The sequence below is a fragment of the Cnephaeus nilssonii genome (genome assembly GCF_951640355.1).
Source record: "Cnephaeus nilssonii genome assembly, chromosome: 11".
In the NCBI taxonomy this organism is placed as follows: domain Eukaryota; kingdom Metazoa; phylum Chordata; class Mammalia; order Chiroptera; family Vespertilionidae; genus Cnephaeus; species Cnephaeus nilssonii.
Genome location: NC_137082.1, coordinates 82,149,257 through 82,174,952, shown reverse-complemented (window position 1 = coordinate 82,174,952; position 25,696 = coordinate 82,149,257). Strand labels below are relative to the sequence as shown.

Here is a 25,696-nt window from a genome sequence, read left to right as displayed (position 1 = left end):
GTCTCACATAAGCAGTCACAACTTTTGAAAAATACACACAATGACACATGAGAATAAATGAAAGTAACTTTGTTTCAGGATTATTTGAGTACACATGAATGCGTGGATCAATTATGGCTTTTCCAAAATCATTCTTACGCACTCATATCAATTACTGTTTGTTTGTTTGTTTGTTTGTTGTTTTAGTTGTGTGGTCAAATTAAAAATACCGAAGCAATTGTTCCGCGGAGCTTCTTTGCCCTTAGCACATTCTAGAGGATCTTACATGCAGGTTGGAAAAGAATAAAGTGGCAGAGGTGTTTCGGATTTAATATAGTCTTATTTTAATTAAACATTAAAAATTTAAGGTGGAAGAGGAGAACATTTTCCATTCCCAGATCTTTGCACCCGAAGATCAGCGGTAGCATCGGTGTGACAAGGGAGCTTAGGAGAGACGCCCCACCCCAGAACTAGCGGATCAGAATCTGGATTTTCAAAACACCCCAGGGTTTAGTGTGCACATTAAAGACGGAGAAAGCTACAGAAGCAAGATGCCGTTTACTAGTCAGAAAAGAAACTTGCCCAGAGCCTACTTGGATGGAGGGACGGAACCCACAAGGAACAATTCCTTTATACTTTCCGGGGATGGGCACTTCGTCGAGTTTGGGAGGCAGGCTCACCAAGAAAGGCAGATAGATGCAGATCCTCAAGAGCAAGACGCGGCACGCCATTCCCTCCGCTAAAGGACCGTCCCCCTCCCCTGACCGAACCCTCCTGCAGGTACACGGGATGCCACCTCCTGGGGAGGGAGGGCGGCGGGGATGCGCTTCGTCCGTGCACCCGCTGCCCGTGAGACTGTTCTGTGCGGGACAGTCTCCGCTCTTGGCCCTAGGACGGCGGGGTCCCTGCGTGGATGGAATGAGAGGGCTGAACCTCCACGACTGGGATTTCCTTAATCCCAGCCCCGGAAGGGACTAGGGACCCGGCACCGGCGGGAAACGCGCTTTCTCTCCGGGCCAACCGGGCGCGCGTTTTCGGGTGGACCCGCCGGGACGAGAGGAAGAGCGGCCGCCCCGGGTCCCACAGCGCCGCCCCGCGGAAGCAGCTGGTGTCGCGGCCCAGCCCCGAGCGGTCTGCGATTTGCATACCCATCGTGCACCACGAAGCCGGTTCCCACGCGGGAGCTCCAGACCCGCGGGAACTTCCCACCGCCGCTGGGCGCACCGCCCGCGACAAAGGCAGGGTCTCTCCGAGCGCCCGGCGGAGCGCGGACCCGCGGGCAAGCGGCAACCATAACCGAGCTGAGGGTGAGCGTGGTCTGAGGCATCCGGGCGGAGGCCAGCAGGTATACTCTGGTTTCTCTTCAGATCGCATAAATCTTTCGCCTTTTACTAAAGATTTCCGTGGAGAGGAACAATTGTGAGTTTTGACTCAATTTTTCGAGGCCTCGTTTTTACGAGGCTACTTTCCGATTGTTGAAAAATAGACCTAGTTCCTTCTTTATCAGTTTTTACCTTTTGGGCAGTGTCGGCTTTATTTCTAGAAGAAGCCCTGTTAGTACTATATCCAAAGCCAAGTACCTTATTGGAGGCTTCAGTTGCTAATCTCCAAACTTCCAGGTGGGTACTAGACCCAAGGCTCCTGCTATGCTCCTTTCTCCTTCAGGTCTCGTGCAAACTTTTTATTTTCATTTATTTGTTTATTTGATTGTGTTTTTTTTTATTGGTTTCAGAGAGGAAAGGAGAGGGTTAGTATATTGAACCTGGGACCCTCCAGTCTGCCGTCTGATGCTCTAGCCACTGAGCCAAACCGACGAGGGCTCATACATACTTTTAAGTCTGCCTCTCCATCCTGTATGAAACAGTCCCACTCCCACCACATCACCGTTTATTCTTTCAACGGGCTGTATTTATTTATTTTGTTTTTGTTTTTGTTAATCCTCACCTGAGGATATTTTCCCATTGAAATGGGCCAGGGCCCTTGACCATAATCGAACTCAAGACCCTTCAGTCCGCGGGCCAATGCTCTACCCACTGAGCCAAACTGGCTAGGGCTTACCTCGCTTTATTTTTCTTCAGAACGCAAACTACTTCCCGATTATAGCATGCATTCATTTGTCTGCTGTATGTTTCTCCTCCTAGAAGGGAAGTTCCCTGAGGCAGGGACTTCTTCACCTGACTTGTTCTCTGATGGATTCCATGACCCCAAATCGATGCCTGGCACATCAACACTCAGTGCATATTTGTGCAACAAATGGATAAATAGATTTATTTTCTAAACCAGAAACACACACAGAAGAACAAGACTTTAAGGGGCAGAGAAAGAGAAGCTCATCAGGGAGGCCAAGAGGGGACTAGCATGAAAACCAGGAGAAGAGGCATTTCCTAAGGATAATTGACAGTACTGACGCTCCCATTTATGGATATCTCAAAACACCAGTGCCATGTCTTGTTTTGTTTACCTACTAGGACACAGGTCCGTTATAAAATATGATTCAGGAACAGCCAGAGAGAAGAGATACATAGGGCAAGGCCAGAAAGGATGTCTATAAGAAAAAAATAGTGGAACTGAAAAACGTCTGGTGAGCTTCACCATAAGAGAGGAGTTTTACAGTTCTTTCCGAAAGTGTAGGAAGGAAGTGGCATCAGAACTGTGTATAGAAAACTAAGCCAAAGAATAAGGCTCTAGTTAAGATATGACTGAATCCTGCACCAAAAGTTAAATAAAATATAACCATAGTGTACCATATGGCTCAGCTCTGAATAATATTTATATATTCGGATTACTATAAATACTGAATCTTTATTTAACCCCAAATTGTGACAGAACGATTTTGGGAGAATGGGAAAAGGTAAGTGTGAGCTGATGGGAGAATAAGGGGAAAGAGGAAGAAGAAAACCAAATGTTCTGTTTTCCATAAAAGTGAGTAGATTAGCCCTAGCTGGTTTGGATAGAGCGTTGGTCCTCAGACTGAAGAGTCCGGGTTTCGATTCTGGTCAAGGGCACGTACCTCGATTGCAGGCTGGCTCCCTGACCCTGGTCAGGGCGCGTGCAGGAGGCAACCAATTGATATGTCTCTCCCACATGGATGTTTCTCTCTCTTTCCTCCTTCCTCCCTTACCTTCCACTCTCTCTAAAACTCATAGAAAAACTATCCTTAAGTGAGGATTAACAACAACAACCACAAAAAGACACTCATTATAGAAGTAGAATCAATAAAATTTGCTGATTTCTTCTTTATGTAGAGGACAGAGGGGCGGGACTAAGAGGAAGAAACCGCTAAGAATGACTCCCATCCCAGAGTATTTCCGATTCAGTAAGTCTCGGTGAGGTTCAGGAATCTGCTTTACTAAAAGCCAGCCTAAAAGGTTCTGATGCAGGTGGTTCGGGCTCAGATTGGAATGGGCTTAAGCACAATTCAAAAATGAGGAAGCAGCCACAGAAACCCTTTCCCGCAGTGAGAGAGAAAGAGAGGTTGTTATTATTAGGGGAGTAGAGGGGTGGGGAGGCAATGTGAGGTCAAGCAGAAAGTTATATATTTTTTGTATTATTAGGGTTGTTGTTTTTTAAGGTAAGAGGTATTACAGCAGTGTTTCATAACTTGGGCTACACACTGTAATTACCTGCTGACGTGCTGAGTTTTTAAAAAAATATATCAATGCACAGCCTCCATTCCAAACCAGTAAATCAACATCTCTGGAGGTGGGGCCAAGATAGCAGTATATTTTTTTACTTAAATTTCATTTATCCTCCGCCTACACCCCATGCATTGTTTTCACTTCCCCAGTCAGTGCCTGGCATAGAGTATGTCCTCAATTCGTGTTCCTTGTTGTAAAAAGTATTGCTGGCTGGTTAGCAGATGATACAGACAACGGGAAACCACTGCACACATTGCAAAGTTTATGTAATCTTCGTGTGAAAAGGAGTACAGTCCAATTTCCTTACTTTCAAATGGGGGACCTGAATGAAGCCTGAAAGGGAAATTCCTCAAGTCCCTGGGCCTTGTAGTGGCGAATCAGAACAGGAATCCAGTATCCCAACTCTCAAGTCACGCTGCCCTGCCTTTCAACAGTCTTCATTTTGACCACTCCCCAAACCTACTCACCTCTCAAAACTCAGATTCTCTAAGCAATACCTCCCCCCTCGACACCCCGTTTCTTCAGTCACTCATCGACCCTGCCTTCCCTTTCATCAAACCCTCTGACACTCTCAAACCCGCCTCGGTCCCAGACCCATCCTATCCGCATCAGGAGTTAACCTCAAGCCCAGCCCCCAGGACTTTACCAATAGGACCTAGAGGCCCTCTTCCCGCCCCGCCACTCGGTCACCATAGCAACCGGCGACACACACATCGGCCTGCAGCAACAAGGGGAGAGGAGTTCCTGGTACAGTTCTTTTTTTTGTATTTGCTTTCCTTACCGCTTCCCGTGCCTGATGCGTGACTTTTATGGTCTGGTAAGAAAGCTCCATCAGACACAGTGTTAGGCCCGAAGAGAAGGAGCCACTTGCTGATCAACGGGTAAGTAAATCCAAGCAAGACAGCTCGGAGAAATCTGACGCTTAACCCGCCTGCCCCTTACAGGATTGGCCAGAGCCTAGACAGGTCAGCCAATCACAGGGCAGAGACGGCTTCTTTATCATGCCAATCAATGTTAAAATTAACATGTCTAATTCGGAGTATTTGCATGGCCCTGACCAATCAAGAGATCGAGAGGGGATGATTGACAGGGCTTGGGGCGTGTGTGTGTGTGTGTGTGTGTGTGTGTGTGTGTGTGTGTGTTTGCGCGCGCAATTGTTTTGGGTCTCTTCATTCTGTCTCTAAAATGCAAGTTAAGAGGACAAATATGTGATACCTTAATCAATAAAGAAATTTAAAAATAAAATAATAAAATAAAATGCAAGTTAACTCAAGTTGATGTACCACAGAATTTGTCCTTGATTTTGGCGGTTGTTCAGGCTTTTGTGATCCACTGCCTGTGTTCTCAAGACTGTACTTAAGACATCTCTTCTTCTCTGGGCCCCCTTTCCCTCCCCATTAAGACCAAGGTTTAAAAGTTCCTGCTTTATTTTGCAATTCCTTGCACGTGGTCCATTTAGGCTGAAAAAAAAATCTGCTGTCTCATATTTTAAATCTGATTTAAAAATGGGCAGAGGACTTGAATACACATAGAAATGGCCAACAAGTACATGAAAAAGTATTCCATATCACTAATCATCAGGGAAACGCAAATGACAGCCACAATGAGATTTCATTCCACACCTTTTAGAATGGATATTACCAAAAAGACAAGAGAAAGCAAGTGTTGACAAGAATGTGCAGAAAAGGAACCCTTCTGCACTATTAGTGAGGATGTACCGTAAATTGGTTCAGCCACTGTGGAAGTTTCTCAAAAAAATTAAAAATGGAACTATCATAAGATTATATATATATATATATATATATATATATATATATATATATATATATCAGAAGGAAGTGAAATCATTATATTTTGAAGAGATTTCTGCATCCCATATTCATAGCAGCATTATTTATAATAGCCAAGACACAGAAACAACTTAACAGTCCAAATGGTTATAGAAATACATCTTTAAAGTTTGAAAGAAAACAAAAACTCTCAACTTAGAATTCTATATCCAGTGAAAATATTGTTCAGAAATTAAGGTGATTTTGAAAGGGTGACTGCCAGGAGCTGGGAGGTCAGAAAGGAGGCTATGGAAGTAGTCTAGATCAGAAATAATAGGACAGGAACTAAGACTACGGAAAAGACTCTGAGATCTTTGGAGATCACCTGACCACTGAGTTACTCTAAAGTTAGTTTTCTAGAACAGAGAACTTATCACACTACTGCCTACAAAATCCTGTGTGGTGGCCCAGACCCAGAGTATTCACACCCCTCATATGCCCTGCAATATCATCTTACCCTGTTTTAAAATTAGTTTTAATTAAAGCCAACATTTTTTCTAGTGTCAAGAGGTTTGATGAAAAAACAAAAGCAATATAATCATAAATATCTACACACCCAACATAGGAGTGCCTCAATATATAAAGCAACTAGAGGCTTAGTGCACAAAATTCATGCATGGGAGGGGGGGGGGTGTTGTCCCTCAGCCCAGCCTGCACTCTCTCCAATCAGGGATCCCCTGAGGGATGTCCAACCGCCCGTTTAGGCCCGATCCCACTGGGACATCCCTCTCACAATCCAGGACTGCTGGCTCCAAACCGCTCAACTGCCTCTGCCTGCTGGCCTGGTTGCCCATAACAGCCCTCCCTGCTGGCCTGATTGCCCCTAACCGCTTCTGCCTGCCAGCCTGATCACCCCCTAGCCACTCCCCTGCCCTCCTCATTGACGCTTAACTGCTCCTCTGCCGGTTCGATTGCCTCTAACTGCCCGCGCCTGCTGGCCTGGTCACCCCTAACTGCCCTCCCCTGCCAGCCTGGTCCCCCTAACTGTCCACGCCTGCCGGCCTGGTCACCCCCAACTGCCCTCCCCTGCCAGTCTGGTCGCCCTTAACTGTCCTCCCCTGCAGGCCTGGTTGCCCCCAACTGCCCTCCCCTGTTGGCCCGGTCACCCTTAACTGCCCTCCCCTGCAAGCCTGCCCCCCCCCCCCAACTGCTCTCCCCTGCAGGCCTGGGTCCCCCCAACCAACTGCCCTCCCCTGCAGGCCTGGTCTGCCCCAACTGCCCTTCTCTGCTGGCCTGGTCATCCCCAACTGCCCTCCTCTGCTGCCATCTTGTGGTGGCCATCTTGTGTCCACATGGGGGCAGCCATCTTGTGTCTTGGAGTGATGGTCAATTTGCATATTACTCTTTTATTAGATAGGATACATACACATATAATCCTTATATGTAATATTTTAAAATATTACATATATGGAGTGTGTGTGTGTGTGTGTGTGTGTGTGTGTGTGCGTGATAGAAATGCAAAAACACATGTGAATGATAAATATCAAAACCAGGACAGGGGCACCTCTGAGAAGAAAGAAATGTAATCTGTGGGCCATTCTCGAGGATTTCATTACATTTATAAAGTTTTCTTTCTTTAAAAAAAATCTGAAGTAAATATGGCAAAATATTAAGATAGAATTGGAAGTTGGACATACCAATTTATTAATCTCTATATTTGTACACTTGAAAGGTTTAATAATAAAACACACAATACATTCTTCACTGCTTCACTGCTGCTGCCATCATCATCCTGGCTGACTGCAGCAGTCCCTGGTTTCATTTCCTCGCTTTCCATCTTGTTCCACTACCACCATTCTCCATATAACAGTCAGAATGATACGTTATTAATATAAGTCTGATCTCATCGTCCCCCTTCTCAATACCTTTCAATGGGTTTACATCACTCTAAAAATAAAAAATCAAACTTCTTATCACAGTCCACAGGCCCTGTTTTATTGTGCAATTTAGCCCTTATTTCCCCCCCACCATCATTATTTATCTCCTCGAACTGATTTGTTTTCCTTTTGGAACTTCTTACTACCCCAATTTATATTAATTCAGGTGTATGGGTAATTATTCCTGCAGTCCCCAGCCCTTACTAGAATATAAGTTTCATCAAGGCAGAAATTTTGTTTTCTACTATATCCCTATTGCCAAGAACATTGTTTGACTCATATTAAGTATGAAATAAATATTTTCTGGATCAGTGAATAAGTGAATGATTTCATTTTCATTCAAAAAGGGGAAGAATAACATTTCAGTGGTAAAACATAATGGTAACAAAATGTATGGAGGTTGGAAATTACACAGTACTCTATCAACAGTAACAATAGCTAAGACACACTAAGTGCTCATTATGTCTAAGCATTTCTAAGCACATACTTTTGGGGGGTGTCAGCCTTGCAATCCTCCTAGGCCCTGCAGACCTATGTGTCATGGGAGGCTCCGCCTAGCCATAACTGGTTGGATCTGGATGGCATGCTGGCTGAGAAAAGCCTGTTAGCCAGGGGAAAGCAATCATTCTTTTTCTTGAAAATTTGTGCTAAGAGACATGCAGGCTAAGGACGTTTGAAGATGAGTCATGCTAATGGCAGGACATTTTTGAGTGAAGGGAACAGCTGCAGAGGTCCTTGAAGCTGCACTGCTATCTGTGCTTTCTGAACCTTGTTGTTCAATGTTCCTTGGTTTAACGATGACAGTTACCAGCTATCCTTCTGGTAAAACCCACTCCCTTCATTTTTAAAACTAATATGGACAGGTTTGTTTTGTTGATTATTCATTCTCCCAGAAATACAAAAAGCAAACAATCTCTTAATCAAGGAAACTTGACTGAGATAGTCTTTCCTTTGCAACACTATGGGAGTGTCTTACTGTTTCCATTTTACAGATGAGGAGACAAGGCCTGAATGGTCCAACACCTTTCCTAAAGTTGTAGAGCAGTAAAGATGCCAATCCTGGCCTGGGGGACTTTCCTTGCTGTCTATCTTTCCTTCCTTTCAGAGGGGCTCTGAACTGCTATGCGTGGCTGTAGGAAGGGCAGCAAGAGGGCTGCTGTTGAGATGAAGTAAGGAAGACAGGGCACATATTTTGGTACCATTTCAGGTATATTAGAAAATGACACTGAGCAGAGATGGGGAAAAAAACCAGATTTCACTTACTTTTGGGTAAGCTCCCATAAAGGCTCTTCATTCTTCCATATCAACAATTGTTGACAGAGAGAGATTTATACCAACACAGGATGTCTAGATGATGAAAGCTTTTTCTCTTTCCATTGACAGAGTTGACAGTTTTTAAAGAATTACAAGATACATTTTTAGTAACATAAAAAAGGGGAGTTTTAACAATATATATTTAAAGATGACTTACAGTTGACTGTCACAGGGTTTGCAACTAGGCAAGTACATTTCTTGTCATTTTTGAAAACTCCCCCCTCATTCTTGCATGTCTAGAACAGGTCTGCTGAAGATGGTGTGACATTTAAGTGAGGTTGTGAATACAGAATTCCAGAGGGTTTACTCTGGAACGAGGGGGCGGGGTTAGTAGAGAAAAAGAGATAGGACTGATGAATTAATATTTATTCGAAGAGAGTAATCAATAAAACAAAGAGCTTATGACTAAAAAAATACTCAGAATTCACTCTATGGGGCATTGTGTTCTTATAGCCTTGTCCCCGAATAAACCTTAAGGTTACAGTTCTCAATTGCACAACCAGCAAGAATAAAATTAATAATGAATGGCACTTGAGAGCTTCCAATGGGAAATAGATGGGCCATAGTACATGGGGATCCATCTCATGGTCAGATTGTGAAAACTGGAGTTGAATGGTGTGCTCTGAAACTATAAATAAATGTTATACTAGATACTTTTCACTTTTGAGAAAATTTGGCGTTGACTTCATCCAAGGTTGGGTCTTACCTCATCCCCAATGGCCCATTGTTCAGCAAAACAAGCGCTGACACTAAATTTTCCTAGGAATGAGCCTTCCTAGCACATTATCCAACCAAAAGGTTGGTCATCAATGCATCCTTTGGATTGATTTATGACCAAAAGAAGGAAGTGTGGACAAAAAAGGGGCCATATACTAAACCTGATAAACTCAGGGGAGGCATGTCATGGGGGTGGGGGGAGGGGATTTACAAATTCAGAGACCTAAAGTAACCACATAGGATGGTCTGAAATTAAAATTCCTAACTGAAAGCGAGTCATGTATTGTCCTAGGTTGGTGTCTCCTTGACAAAGGCCAATCTTTACCTTAACGGAGCCTGTCTATTGCCTTTTTGCATCTGATTAATTTACCTTTGGAATGTCAGGGTTATTTCCTTTTCCCAGACCTCTCAGGGCACAATCTCCCACAAGAGCAGGGGACCACAGAACCCCTTGTTATTGCTATCGTGCTAATTAGCTGTTAATTATCCGATCCCTACCAATGTAAAAGAAGTATGTGTGTAGTCCTTTTACTTTTTATCCAATCCCAGAGATTTCCCCGCTTGGCTTTCTCCCGCCTCCCTAGTCTATCACCAATGGATTTCATGTAACCTCCTTACGTCTTCTCCTTTGATTCTAGTGTATAAAATAAGGAGCAAAACTGCCCTTCTCCCGGGGCATAAGCACGATCCGTTGAGATTTTTGCTTCCCGGCAATTATCCTCAGTTTGGCTCCAATAAAACTCATAACAATTCTTACAGGTTGGGACGTTTCTTAAATCGACAAGGATATCTAGCCTTCCAGAGGTCCCACCAACCCCGCGTCGTCAGATCGGAACAATAGCTAACCCAACACCCATGTTTATATCGTTCCGACACAACTACTCCGGGGGATGGTTTTGTTTGCAGCTGCTTCCTCCGTCCACAGCCACTACCCCCGAAATGTTCCAGCCGGGACTCCGGGCCGGCTCTTCCTGCCTGCCCCTCCCCGGGGCCAGGCCCTGCTCCGGCTCCGCAGGTAACGCTGAGGTCCGACGGCGCTTCCGGGGGGGTCTGGCGTTCCTCCGTGCGGGAAAGCGGGGGGGGAGGGGGGCGCAGCGCGGAGCAGAGAAGAGTAAGGCGACAGGGCCGGGACCGGAAGGTGTGCGGGCGGCGGGCAGGCCAGACCGAGGGAGGGCGGGAGCGGTGCGAGGCTAACGCGGCGCAGGGGAGCGCGGCCGGAAGACGCGGAGGGAAAGTGGCGGGCTGGGCGCGAGGGGTCGCCGGGGGGGCGGGGCCGCGCGCGCCGGGGGCGGGGCTTCGGTGTCTGTCACGTGACGGGCCTGGCGGCGGTGGCGGCGGTAGCGGCCGCGGCGTCTTCGGCGGCGCCCAGTGCAGGATGTTGCTGGAGGCGGCGGTGGCGGCCCTGGTGGCGGCGGCGTCGTTGGCGGCAGCGGGAGGGGGTGCTGTGGCGACCGCGGCACCCGCGGGTGGTATAAAATGGCGGATTTCGAGGAGTTGAGGGTAAGCGGGGGGCGCGGGAATGGAGAGCGGAGGCCGCGGGGGAGGGGAGAGGAGGCGGGGGGAAGAAGCTACGTCGCTGGCCGCCACCTTCTTTGCTGTGCGGGGACGGGTTTGCGGGGCCCGGCGTCCCGGCCCACCTCTGAGGGGGGCGCCGAGGTGGGGGTGGGAGGGGAGCGAGGCGGCGGAGGGCGCCGGGCCGCGCGGGGCGGGGGGGGGGGCCTGGGGCCCAGGGCGAGCGGCCCGCCGGTCCCTCCCGGGCTCCTCACACCTGACGCGGGGGCCGGGCGTCCTCTTGAAGGAGGATGCGACCTCCCTGTTAGGTTCAGGGCTGAGGGGGATCGCGAGGGTGTCCGTGTGGATGGCGATTCAGAAGTCCACATGCTGCCCACTTGGTGGGAGACTTGTTTTCCCAAACGTGAAGTTGCGTTTAGGAATCCTCCTCTCTCTCTCGGGCTGATGCCGCCGTTCAGTCGGAGGTGTCAGGAGAAGGGCCCCCTGCACCAGTGCTTCCTCAACCTCTTGGAGAGAAGCGTGGTCTGTGGGGAACCCTGGCTTCAGGGATCCGCCTTGAACCTGGTTGTGTTCGTAGTGCCCTGGTAAGAAATCAAGCCAAGTCCGTGTTGGCGTGAGGTTTGTTTGTAAACTCGCCTGAAGAGCTCTGGAGGAAAAGACCTTTTTCCTGCTGGCCCTGGAACGAGGTCACAACTTGATTGTCGATACCTTTGTATAACAGAGGTTCCCAAAGGGGGGAGCTGGGGGTAGAATGGAAAGGATATTTCCCCCTGACCTTCAGAGTCCTCAACGTAACAAAACTGTGACAAACGAGCCGGGTTTATTTTTTTTTTTTTATGGCTCGCTGAATTTGCTGGCGACATAACTGGAATACTTAGGGCCGGAAACCCCCCGATTTTAAAAACAAAGTCAAAGTGGAGATGAAAGTGAACTTGAACTTAAGGTAAATGCAAACCTTTTGTATAACTTACGTCTGATGTCAGGGTTACTTGAAATGAGACGGAAAAAGGAATCAGATAAAAGATTCAGTTATGTATGCTTGCTTGCTTATTTATTTATTTATTTATTTATTTATTTATTTATTTTTGGCGAGGGATAAGAGGGTCAGGGAAGGATATTGGCTGGTTACCTGGCTGGTGGACATCAGCAAAAGAACTGGTAGAGCGTAGTCTCCATATGCCTGGGTCAGGTACACACAAGAAACAACTGATGAATACAAAAATTAGGGAAACAATGAATTGATGTTTCTCTCTTCCCTTTACGTTCTCTCTCTCTCTCTCTCTCTCTCTCTCTCTCTCTCTCTCTCTGTCTCTCTCTCAAGTCAATAAATAAAAGGTGTTCATAATGATCAAGTATAAGGGTTTTAGTGTCTCAGAGCCCTAGCTGTAGAGCTTTTAATGTCTGTGGATCTTTTGGATGGAGCAGGCCTGAGTTTTACCTGTGTAAATTCATACATTAAATTTAGGATGGCTTGAGAAGACTGAAGTTTGAAGTTAAGTTTTTTTTTTTTTTAACTGCAGTATTTTCTTAATTTTTGTGTATATCGGATGTATAACACTTTTTCCTCTTCTAAAGTATTTTGTTGATGAAAACTTTTTCAAGTCTTGCGTTACACTTTTATAAATGTTGGTCAAAGCTTAGTAAAAAGCTGTAACTATTTTCTCTCTTTTCCGCGTCCAGCGGTGCTAGAGAGCGGGTCCAATTCCTGAGTAGAGGAGGCTGGGGATTGAGAAATCAAAGAAAGACTAGACGGAGTTAGAAAGAAAAGCTGGGGCCGGGTGGACTGTTGCCCTCTTCTGATGGAGAGACAGTGACCCAGAACCCATGCAGCGTGTTTATTTTATACCCCCAAATACCAGGAAGTTTCACCAAAAGGTCAAGACAAAGGAGATTATTTGCATTGTTGAGTAGGCCCTGAGTATTCCTGGTGCTTGACTGGATTTACATATCAAAACCCACTTCCACACACCATGGGCTGAAATGAAGATCAAGCTGACAACACCCTTGTCCTTTTGGCAAGGTGTGTTCCCAGGGTGTGGCTTTGCCAACTCCACTGGGTTCAGCTGACAGTAATTAAAGAATGTCCATGTGCCTTCCCAGGGGGCCCTCTACATCGCCCTTGTTTTTCATTTTTAAATGTAGCTTGTGGACATCTAGTTGGAGCCTTCGGACTTGAGATTGAGGGAGCTTGCTGCTGACTGAAAAAAAGCAGGATAGGATTAGTAGTACACAAAGGAATTCAATTAGGTACCAGGCAGTGTTTTTTATTTATTTATTTTTTTAACATATTCCATGGATTAAATTCTTTTAAATCATCCAGCAATTCTTTTGCCAGTTTTGCTGGAGATATAATTTCATCATGACTATTCTGAATGGCTTGCACATGTTTGTGTAGCCGCACTAGGTCTATACTCATATTATTATGATGCCATATTCCCTGTAGGTGCATCTTGATTTTATTCCAGTCCCATAGAGAACGGTTATAGGGGGCTGAAGTCACACAAATATATGTAAAAGCAGCATGGCATTGCAGCTGCTGTCTAATCTTGATACTTTCTAATTGATTACCTAGTCCTATCGCTACAGCTTCCAAAGCATTTAGCTTTGTTTCTAGCCTTTTGTCTATATCTTCTTGATCATGAAATGTAGTTGAGGTGTTCTGAGCCAATTCATTGACAAACTTTGCGTTCTGGATGCTTTGGGTCAATGCAAGAGAAGCAGTCACAGCAGATGCAATAACAGTAATTAGGGTAACAATACCAGAAATAATAAGTCCCAAAGCACGCTTTTCCCGGGATAGCTGATTGTGTAATTCCTGCAGTGCCTGGAGGCCCACATCATGATACCATTTTCCTGTTATGTTGGTAGGAAGCATAATAAAGAAGGCTGATTTAAAATTAATATATTCATTCAGGTTATGCCTGGAAACACAACTGGTAAGGTTACAGTAATGGCATTGGACAGCATAATGGGTGTCCAATCTGGTGATATTCACATTTCCAGTCACCAATACATATGGGGGCTGGACACAGGCTAGTAAGCCGTAGCAAGGGCTCGATGTACATGCTCCTTTAGTATTAGCTAAGAAAGAGCCAGTAAAATTAAGAAAGTCAAGAGCAGCGGCTAAACGCCACAGATCTTTCTGTAAATTTCCTGTTTTCGTGGTTAGGGCATTACCTACAAAACCTCCTGGTGACATAGGCTTGTGAAAGGGATATTTAGCATGAAGCCTGTGGGACCAATCTAATACATACAAGTCAGAGCCAGAAATATTATGTCTCACGGGTACAGGATTGGCGCAATCTTGCCATTGAGGAAATGCTCCCAGCTCAGTAGTGGTGCTATTAGGGCAGGAGGGGAGCGGGGGATGCTTATCAGACAGCCATCGAGTGGCCTTAGGAAATCCTAGTTTAGTAACTGTCTGAACATATTTTCTCATATCCCAGGGGCCTTCAATGTTAGCAATGTTATAGGGGGCTGAAGTCACACAAATATATGTAAAAGCAGCATGGCATTGCAGCTGCTGTCTAACCTTGATACTTTCTAATTGATTACCTAGTCCTATCGCTACAGCTTCCAAAGCATTAGCTAAGAAAGAGCCAGTAAAATTAAGAAAGTCATTAATTTCGTAAGTAATGTGCCTCCATAGGATGTCTTATTTTCTTGGCCAAGCTGCAAACATCCTGAAGTCCCCCTTTTTGATAAACAAATAGGGAGCTCCCCACTAATGCCATTATAAGTATAATCACCTTGGGAAGAAGGAGTTATATGCTTGTCGGAGCTACCCCTGACCATATTAGTGTTGTTAGTAAACACTGGCACTGATTGTCTGGTCCAGGTGGCTGGATTGATCATAGGGGGATCTGGAACATAAGTCCAGTAAGTTTCTGCTGCAGCCATACTTACCTGGCAGCTGACAAGTGCCATCATAGCAAGAAAAAGGTTGGAGGGGGTTACCTGAACCCCCTGTTCTTTCACCACTTGCTGAGCATCGGTGGTCAGCTTCTTCAGTTGACCCCATTTGGCACCTCAGTCCCTTGCATAGCCTTCAGTTTTCTTCTTCTGCTTTGCTGTCATTGGGGCAACTCTCAGTCCTTTTGAATGAAGGGACAAGAAGCTTCTCTGGGTCCATTGTGGTGACGCACGTAATGCTCTGACACCCAAATTGGCTGTGTTGCTCCTGGAAAGATATAAAACACAAACTCTTCCCCACATTATTAAAACCCTTTGCACTCAGATGTCGAGTGTGACTCGACATGGTTAGCATCGGTAGCAGCTTGTATGTCGAATTGTATTGAATGTATCAATAATTTGAAATATAAAAAAATCCAAATAAATAAGTTTGTATGAAAAGAAACTCCAGTTTTTTATTCTACTGCCGCGCTTTGTAAAATCTGGGGTATTTAAAAAATTAAATCCCGCGTAGAATGAATCGAGAAAAAAGCAAGCGAGTGCAAAGGGTTAATCTGATAAAACTCTATTCTGGTTTGTGCTTCCACCTAGCTAACTCGGTGGAGGCTATTGTACAGGAGGCCTGATGCCTTTTGGCTGCTGTACGATCATCTGCATCACAATTAAAACTTTTAAAGTATAAAGAGCATGACTGAGTTTGTTTTGAGGTGACACATAACATCCGTCTCCCCCTTTTTGTTTTAGTAATTGCATTTTAAGAGTACGATTGGCTCTTTCCACTATTGAGTGACATCCATTTTGCCAGATTTGATTAGGTTTAAGTCCTCGGGTATTTACCCCTAAAGTTGGCACAGGGAGGTGGATAACACACTGAGGACATTGCTTCCAATAAAACATGGAAATTGTCGTTCTCAAATAACATTCTGAAGGCTGAAAAATAAATGAAAAGGTTCCTCTGAATTAGTGTGCCCTATAGTATCTGTTTCAATAAATTTGGCCATAATTACCACATAAGCACTATCACTATAGGTTGATGGGCTCCGTATCAAAATCTGTTAAGGCATAAATAAGAGCTTGTATTTCTACTTGTATCTCTACTGTGGAGTGAAGGTGAGTGAACAACCACTGGAGTCCAGACCAAATTAAAATTTAGGGAGCCTTTATTAGCCGGCCGGCTACTGCTTTACCTTTCTCCACGCAGGGAGTCCAGAGAGCAGCCCCGACCCTTTGTACAGGACTGCTTTTAAACCCATTTACCACATCTTGTTTTTGCAGAGTAAGTAATTTAAGACAAAACAGTTTTTCGTAAGTAATGTCAGGGTCATGTTATTGATGACCATGTTATTTACAGGGTCATCCTGTTCCCAAGAAAGCTGACAGTGATCTATGAAAGAAGGCGTACATGCTGGGAAGGGGCCATGAGACCGTGTCTCAAGGCCTGGCCTGGTGTCAGCACTGACAACTCTATCTGGGCATAGTCCACGGCCTCTCTGGAATGGGAGTAGTCTTACTTTTTGAGGTGCAGCTGGGATTCAAGGCCAAGTCGACTAGGAGGAAGCATGCTCAAAAATTCCCACTCTCTAACAGTTTGCTCCCCTGATGCAGTAGATCCAGCCTTTCCAGAACTGGATCCATCTGTAAAAATGGTTAATGCCTGATGTATAACATCTCTTTTAATGTGGAGAACACAAAACATCAAACATTTTGACTTCTATACAGAAGGGTGCGCACACATGGTCTGGAAGCGCGTGCACACCGGCCTTCTTTGCCCTTGGTCCTGGGCAACCTGCAGCGATGCACAGCTGCTGACTGCTAGTATGGCAAGGCGTCTTCACCATCTTTATTTCTGGACTGTTTCTCCTCTGTCCTTGTGGGCCACTGTTATTTCTGTGGCTGGAGCAGTCCTGTCAATTTATCTCTGGGATCTGTTGTTGCAGAAATCCACAGGGCTTGGAGTTTTCTGGAAATGTACAAACATATTCTCCACCAAAGGTTAATAAAGAAATCTTTTCTATAAATTAGACTTGGGATCCTTTTGATTTTTGTCCAAATGATTTTCCTTTGGCTTATTTTGACACCATAAGATTTTATGGGTGTCTTGTGATCAGCATTATAAATGAAAAATAATATGACTGCTTTGGATTCATAGCATGCTTAGCAATTTTAATATGAGATGAACCATCAATAAAAATTTTTGTTAATACTTCAGGAACAGTTTTTTTTTTTGTCCAGTACAATTAAGTTTTTATGAATTTTCACTTATTTCAATTAGCCAATTTAAGTTAGTCTGAAATAAGGTTAATTTATTTATTAACTTTAACTTTATTTGTCCTAGGTTATGGATAATAAATGACATTAAATTTCTGCAGTTAGTCTTTAACTTTACATAAAATTTATCAGGGAGGCAAAAACACAAATTATTTACTTTAGTTTAAGAGGCCAAATATATAGACTTTTAATTAGTTCTTAAGATGTTTGAAGGAAACCTGTCTTTATTTCCTTCCAAAATAATTTTCAGGCCACAGAGAGTTTTATTTAAAAACCTTTGTTTTTACACCAGCCTACAGGGCTGCTGCTTAAAATTGGCAGATATTGCCAAATAGCCATATTACAAGAAATCTCATTACAATTAAGTTGACTACTATTTTACTGTCAGATTTAATACTTTAACAACAATCTTAGTTTATACTGTAAATATCAGGGGAAGAGATTTCAAAATTTTCAAATTTCTCCTTTTTATTAAGCTAGAATTTTATTTTTAAAGAGTATCCCCTTTGGCTTTTTTGCATATACAGAGGGATTATGGGAGGTCTCAGTAACTTTCTTAGAAGACTTAATCAAATTGCTTACAAAGACATTGGCTTATTCAAAGGAAGGGGTTGGCCTTTGCATTTTCAAGATGGCAGCCTCCATGGGAGCAGCAAGCTGTGAGGCCAACATAGCGGCTGCCAAGCCAGGCAGTCCTCATGGCGGCTTCTAATCGGTTTTTAGGTTTTACTTGGATTCAATTACTTATAAAAACATTGGCTTCTCATGTAACTTAATTTATATGAGACCTTGATTATATTTTAAAAAGCTAATTTATAAAGTAATTCAAGTAGGTATTTTTATTAAAAAGGCAAAGCAAGCAAATTTAGTAAACTTATAGGTCTGATTCATAAAGCGCAAATGCTGCCCCACAACCAACCTATTTAAATTGCAGGCGGCTATGGGCTTTTTGTTACTTTAAATTCCGTCTTAAAATTTTGCTATTGGATTTTAAGAAATATTTTGCCCTCCTTAGAGGCCAAAACCTTCATAACATTTAAAATGTGTATATAGGTAAAATATATTGATTCATTTTTATTTGATAAAGCTTTCCATGCAATTTCAAGTATCAATCAGTTTAATTAAAGAATATTTCTTTTAAGAGAGAACAGACTTTTGAAAACATTTCAGGGCCCATAAAATGTCCGAAAGTTATTCAAAGTCTTGAAATAACTTGGTAAGATAATATATATATATATATATATATATATATATATATATATATATATATATATCTGTATATCTGTATATCTGTATATATAAAAAGCCAGCAACCGGAACACCGTAAGGACCTTAACAACCAGTGGCGGCCATCTTGATCTTAAACTCTTAGCGAACTGGCTGAATTAGGGGGTGGGGCCGGCCGGCCAACCTCCCGCAGCCCCTCCCCCCCACCAAGCCCCACCCCAGATCGGCTCCCCGACCCTGATCAGGGGCAGGGCCCGCCAGCCAACTGCCTGTGGCCCCACCCCTGATGGGCCTCCACCACCCCAATCGGCCTGCAGCCCTCCCCCCAGCCAGCTCCACACCTGATTGCCCCCCCCCCCCACTCCTATCAGGGGCAGGGCTGGCCAGCCAACCTCCCACGGCCCCTCCTCCCAACAGGCCTGGCCCCGATCTGCCAGCTGGCCCACTGCCCACAGCCCCTCCCCACGGCCTGCCCCGCCCCCAATCACCCCCCAACCCCAATTGGGGGCGGGGTCCACCGGCCAATTGCCCGAAGCCCCTCCCCCTAGCCGGCCAGGCCCTGATTGGCCCCAATCGGGGCAGGCCAGCTGACCAACCTCCCACTGTCTCCTCCTCCTGACAGGCCTGGCCCCGATCTGCCGATTGGGGCCAGGCCCGCCGGACCTCACCCGTGCATGAATTCGTGCACTGGGCCTCGTGTGTGTGTGTGTGTGTGTGTGTGTGTGTGTGTGTGTGTATGTATATATATCCTATCTAATAAAGAGGGAATATGCTAATTGACCTTCACTCCGTCACAAAGATGGCTGCACCCACAGCTGAGGCCAAGTTCCCATAAGGAGCCTTAACAAGCAGTCAGCAGGGACCTGAGGCTATTCCCTCCCCCGCCCCCTTGGGGCTTGACAGGGGACCTCAGGCCACGTCCCCCACCTGGCAGGGCTTGGCAGGGGACCTCATGCCCCCCTCCCCAGCACTAGGCCAGGGGACCTGAGGCATGTCCCCCACCCGGCGGATCTTGACGGGGGACCTCAAGGTGTGCTTCCCGTCCTGGTGCTTGGCTAGGGTACCTCAGGCTGTGCCCCACACCAGGTAGGGCTTGACAGGGGACTTCAGGCTGCGCCTCCCACCCCGGCACCAGGCCAGGGGACCTCAGACCGCACCCCCTGCCCTGCTGGGCTTGACAGGGGATCTCAGGCTGTGCCCCCCACCCAGCGGGGCTTGACAGGAGACCTCAAGGTGCATCTCCAGTGCTGGGTCGGGGGAACTCAGGCCACACCCCCCACCAGGTATGGCTTGACAGGGAACTTCAGGCCGCGCCCCCCCCCCCCCCCCCACCCAGTGGGGCTTGACAGGGGACCTGAGGCTGCGTGCCCTCCCCCCCACCCCCCGGCGAGGCTTGATAGGGGACCTCAGGCCACTGGGTTCAGCTGACAATAATTAAAGAATGCCCATGTGCCTTCCCAGGGGGCCCTCTACAAAAATCAGAGAATTTATTTACTGGTATAGGGCAGAACAGGTGGTTAGTGGTTCGGTCGGAGTAGAACCTGGAACTGCAGAGTGGTTTGGAAACCAAAGAAGCTTTTCTCCTTGTCTCTCTCCCTTTCCCCTTCCCATTTGTTTTCTGGGTCAGCTTCATCATCTCTTTCTGTAAATCAGTTGTCATTGCTTCTCCCTGCACTTGATCATTCTGGTGGGTTGAGGGAAAGGACTGGGTAAGTTCTCTGTGAAGGGAAATTCTGAGCTGAATCACCAAGGATGATTATAATAATGAATCACGTATTAGAAGCTTCCAGGGTGTTGGAGGGAGAAATTATTCAATTCATCAGTTGCTTATTTTACAGCACTTACATTGGTAAGGTTTTGTGGATTAACTAGTTTGCAAATTTAGTGAATTAACCTGGGACAAGCTCATAAGAGCTGATCGCCTAGACTTCTGTCACTGCCACCCTGCTTTCTAGTCCCTAGCAGAGCCAAGCATAGAGGTGGAGGGGAGGCAGAATAGTTGGGGTTCTGAAGTCCCTGATCTCTTCAGAGTGGCTTTTTTACCCTTGCCTTTCTCCTCCAGTTGCACCATTTCATGCTGGTGTCACCCTTCAGCCATCCTTAAAAAGGCCCCTGCTGCAATTTAACCTGGTTAATCTACTCTCCCTACTTCCCTCCACTCAAGTGTAGGGGTAGAGGAGGATCTATTGTATTAAGATTTCTTTTTTAAAGACTCTCTTTTCTGTATTCTTCATACCCTTTTATGCATTGAGAGTTTATTATCTCTGTGTTTGTCAAAACAAGAGTGAACGTTTGAGTAAGTGTCTGGGTGTGTATTTGGGCTAGTGAAAGAGCCAGTGATAATAACCTTCTTAATAGATACTGGTAAACCCAATACAGAAAATCTTTTATACTAAGAGGCTTAAGTAATTTTACAACAGATTTTCTGTTCAGAAGTCTTGAGTATTTGGTTCCTTACACCTAGTAGGACTGGCCATTCTGGTAGCTTCAGGTGCTTTTTAGTTGTAGAAGTAGAATGGGAAGTTAAGGAGGGTTTGAAGTTAGAGGTCCTCATTCCCCCTACTCCCCAACTGTTGAGCAAGGAAATAGTCTAATTGATGATAGATGTAATAGAATCTACCATGTGATTCAAAGCTATTAGTGGTATTAAAAGATAAACACAGGCATTACAATTTAGAAATTTATTTGAGCAAAAATCAGTTTGAATTGGGCAGCACTAAACCAGATGTGGTTAGGAGCACTCAATTATAGGAGCTAGGGGAAAACGTATAGAGGAAAGGTAGAAGCAAGATAAGGAAATTATTTACTAGGAGCCCATTCTTTTTTTTCTTTTTTTAAAAATATATTTTTTATTGACTTCAGAGAGGAAGGGAGAGAAAGATAGAAACACCAATGAAAAGAGAGAACCATTTATTGGCTGCCTCCTGCATGCCCCTGATTGGGGACGGAGCCCAGAACCCCGGGCATGTGCCCCTGACTAGAATCGAACTTGGGATCCTTCAGTCTGTAGGCTGACACTATCCACTGAGCCAAACCAGCTATGGCGGGGCTCATTCTTGATAGCAGTTCCACTACAAGTGAGGAACTCTCTCTGTTTCTGTAACATACCAAAGTCATGGACCACCCCAAAGGTGTATCTGCTGTCATTATAAAATGTTTTCGGATTTTCCTTTGGATAGCTAACAAGCTAAAGTGAGGGCATGTAGTTCTACTGGTTGAGCAGACTTAAAATGAGGGAGGATTCCCCTTTCCAGTAGTTCATATTGAGTTGTTAACAGCATGTTGTGCTTGATATTTCCCTCTGCAATTATAGCATAGGACCCATGGATGAGAAGGGTGTTAAATCTGTGTATTTTGCAAGATAGTACAAGGGCTTAATAACCATGACACCATGTCTACATAGTTACGGTGAATTGTGCCATTGTCAGGCAAGGGTAGCAGGGTTGAGCAAATTGCAGTGCTTAAGATGGAGTTTAGAAGGTGAAAGGAGAAGGATCTCATAAGATGTTAGCCTGTTTTCTGAAAAATGTTGAGTCTGATTGGAGCTTGATAGACTCTCAACAGCATGAAGTATAAGTCATATCCTAATACTCATTCAGTTGAGGCTTCTACCAATTCAGCTGCCTTGGCTACTGCTTTTAAACATTTGTATATGTTCTGATTACTGGGTCTAATTGTTAATATAATTTGGGAGCCCTTGGACCAGAGTTTGTTATAGAGCTCATTTTAATTGGCTAAAGGCTTGCTCGTGAATTTCTTCCCAGAGTCTGGGGTCTGGGATTGAGTTCCTTGCAAGCTCATACACAGGAGTTTCGATCAGAGAAAAAATTTGTAACCCAAGATCTGTAATATTCTTCAAGTCCAAGGAAACTCATTTATTGTCATTTTGATGTAGGTCTAGGAAAGTTTTGGATAATGTTTATTCTTTCAAGTGAGAGGGAAATGCCTTCTGCAGTCAAATCATGTCCTAGGTAGTGAACCTTTTTTTGAGAATTGGAGTTTTCCTTGAGGCCTTATGGCCTTTACAAACTAATTGCTGTAATATTTAAATTGAATCTATTTCTGAATCCTCCTTAGTAGAGGAACATAACAAATAAGTCATCTACATATTGAATGAGTGAAGATTTCTTAGGAAACTGTAAAGTTGCCAAGTCTTGATGTAAAACCTTCGAAAATAGGATGTGGCTTCAGTGTACACTGTGGCATTATAGTCCAGGTATGTTGTTATTTTTTCTAAGTGAAGGTAAGTAAATACTGATTCTCCTTGTCAACTGGGATACTAAGGAAAGAGCAGAGCAAAGATCCACCACTGTGGACCACTTTGAGACTATAGGTACATTAGATAACAAGGTATTGGAATTTGAAACTACCTTAGTCTCACAGTTTTATTTGCACGCAGCAAATCCCCAGTTTCATCCATTTGGATTTTTAATGAGTAAGATCCGAGTATTACAGGGGCTAGTTCGTGGCATTTTAAGTCCTTGCTTAATTAAGTTTTCTACAATTGGTGAAAGCCCTGAGATAGCTCCTGGTTTTAGTGGATATTGAGGGGATTTAGGCAGGGGTTTGGAATGATATATTTGGAATTTTGTGGGTTCGGAGCTCTTAATTTTGTCTTTCTCAGTGTAAGAAGAAGCCTGTAGGCATTCAGGCACTTCTGGGAGATTGGGGTTTTCAGATTTTCTCAATTTCACCAATCCCTTGTTGCAGAGGAGCAGAGCAGCTCAGGTTCAGGAGAGTTAGGAATTTCTGAGACATTTCTTCTGAGTTAAATTTTATATGATTCCTCAGTTTAGAAAGCAAATCTTCTTCAACTATGTTTATTGGGGTAGTGTCACATAGAAGGAAAGCGTGATTTCCAGATGACACTAGGGCCATTTCCAAATGGCCCTAGTGTCATCTGGATTGGTTTAGACCCATTGAATTTGGTTAGAAATTCCCACTACAAAAATATTCTCTTTACTCTTAGGGATTTGCTGTTTATAAAAGTAGATAAAGTGGCATTGGTATCCACCAGTACTATACCGATTCTTCATTAATTTTTATCTTAGTTTCCTCTTGTTCATTTAGAGGTATCATGAGGAGCAACTTTCCAATGGATCCTTTGGAGCCCCATCAATGATCATTATTATTATAGAGATCAAATCTTTTAAGACTTCTCTTATGGAAGAACCGTCTGGCAAAAGGTGGAGGTCTATTAAAGGACGGGTTCTGTAGGGCCATTCCCTTTTCCAGGACCCTGGTTGTTTACAATGAAGGCAGAGATTTCAGGGCACAGTGTTCCTGAGTGGAGGACTTCTAGATTCTGGCTTGGAATGTGTATGTGAAGGTCCTTTCGGCCCTTGGAGCTGTTGTAACTGTGGGGCCATGTCTATTGACTTTAAAATTTTACATTGCTCTACAAGGTTTTCTCAGATTGCTCAGCTAATTCAGTAAGAGGGGCAGCTTTCCAGTCCAGCTTATGTATGTCTCTTTATTAGGCTACTTAGTTCAGACTGAAGCCTGCTAATGAATACGGAAGTCAGGGCTTTTTCTGTGCTTGGGTTTAATAAAGAAAGCCCAGAATGTTGCACACAAAAGGTTTCCAGTCTTGTATTATAGTCTGAGATTGGTTCACCCTTTCTTTTTGTTTGCAAGATTGGATGATAGACCAATCAGTCTTTTAAATAAATACCTCATCAGTACTTTCAGGTAGGTCTTGTGCTATCAAGAAAGTGAAAAGGTTCTAACTTTTCCACATCCTCAAACTCATAGGTGTGGAGTGGTGTCTCGTGGTTTTGATATCCATTTCCCCAATAACTAATGATATTGAGCTTCTTTTAAAACATTTTTTATTAATTTATTTTAAAGAGAGAGAGAGGGAGGGGCAAAAAAGAAGAGAGAGACATCGATTTGCTGTTTCATTCATTTATGCATTTACTAATTGATTCTTGTATGTGCCCGGACTAGGGATTGAGCCCACGACCTTGGCGTATGGATATGATGCTCAAATCAACTAAGCTACCTTGGCCAGGACTTGAGCATCTTTTCATGTGCTTATTGGCCATTGTATATCTTCTTTAGAGAAGAGTTTGTTCAAACCTTTTGCCCATTTCTTAATTGGATTATTTTAAAAATTAAGTTTAAGTTCTTTATTCTAGATACAAATTCTTTATCCAATATATGATTTGCATGTTTTCTTTTTTGTGGATTGTCTTTTCACTTTCTTGATAGTGTACTTTGAAACAAAAGTTTTTAATTTTGATGAAGTTTATCTACATTTTCTTTTGTTGCTTTTGATGTCAATTCTAAGAAACCATTGCCCAATCAGTGTCATAAAGATTTATGCCTGTTTTCATCTAAGAGGTTATATTTATAGTTTTAGCTTTTACATTTAGGTGATTGATCCATTTTGAGTTAATGTTTGCTTATGGTGTGAGGGATTCAACTTCTTTTGCACGTGGATAACCAGTTTTCCCAGCACTACTTTTTTTTTAAAGACAATTTTTTCCCTGTGAGTTGTCTTGACAGATAATCTGTTTTTATTCAGGTACCTCAACATAAGGAATTGGAAAGTTGAATCGAAGTAAAAGTGTTATGTGGAATCAATTAGTATCATAGTCCAAATTATTTTCTATGAATTTACATTTTGAACCCCCTAGCGAAGTGGCTTTTTTTCGTAGACTTTTTGGAAAAATGGTTTGAAACTGTTTGTTTGCTTTTTGACTTTGCAGAGAGCAATATAAACCTAACAAAGACATTCAGAGCTCTCCATTTGCTTATTCATGTAGGTCAGTAAAAGCAAATCTTGATTATGCCACAAAATGTATATATATTTTTAGTGTTTGCATGGATATTGACTTTATGACATTGAACAAGTTATTTCACTTTTTCCTTAATCTGAAAAATGGTTTTAATAACATTTTGTATTTTTTATTTCCATTCCTCATTTTCCCCCCCAAATAAAAGCAGTCCTTGTGGAGATAGTGCAGAAAAATTCCAAAGGAAAGTGAAAGTCCATCCTTTCCCACTAAGTCTCATGCCTGATATAACTGCCTTAAACTGTTTTTTTCTTCTTCTTTTCTTTTTAATTTTTAGGTTAATTCCCAACTGTGAAAATACCACATCTCTTTCTATATTTTGATTTTTCTTTCAATTCTAAACAGTATCTGTTGCTTGACTTTCTAGTAAATATGAAATTTAGGTCATTATTGTTTTCCACTTTGTTTCTAATTCTGCTGTTACATTATTTTTGGTTCCTATTCCGGTGTTGATTATTCTTAACTTTTTGCAGTAAATTTCTGTTTCTTGGCCTATCAGTTTCAGACAATACATCTTCAGTTCCAAGCATTTAACACCCATCTATTTCTCTTTGTTTTTCCTAGCTCCACACTTCCTTTTCTTCTAGCCTTAATTTTCTATTTTATTGTCAAGATTTATATTA

General features: G+C 43.8%; 2 protein-coding genes across 7 annotated transcripts in view; one reads left to right on the top strand and one right to left on the bottom strand.

Moving 5' to 3' along the window:
• KATNAL2 (katanin catalytic subunit A1 like 2) overlaps positions 1-4,449 on the bottom strand; it is a gene marked incomplete at its 5' end in the record, with an annotated part of 133,824 nt that extends 129,375 nt beyond the window's left edge. Inside the window, one exon of the mRNA XM_079783960.1 lies at positions 4,399-4,449. Within this exon, the coding sequence (XP_079640086.1) occupies positions 4,399-4,449 (51 nt within the window). The remainder of the gene's footprint in view (positions 1-4,398) is intronic.
• Positions 4,450-10,041: 5,592 nt separating this feature from the next.
• Positions 10,042-25,696, top strand: part of PIAS2 (protein inhibitor of activated STAT 2) — a 78,050-nt gene continuing 62,395 nt past the window's right edge. For 4 of the 6 annotated variants that reach the window (XM_079785088.1, XM_079785084.1, XM_079785085.1 and 1 more), the window contains exon 1: positions 10,661-10,854. In XM_079785088.1, the coding sequence (XP_079641214.1) occupies positions 10,831-10,854 (24 nt within the window). In that variant the 5' untranslated portion in view covers positions 10,661-10,830. Of the gene's footprint in view, positions 10,370-10,660; positions 10,855-11,352; positions 11,810-25,696 lie in introns of those variants that run through there. The other 2 variants (XM_079785087.1, XM_079785086.1) reach the window with 2 other exon arrangements.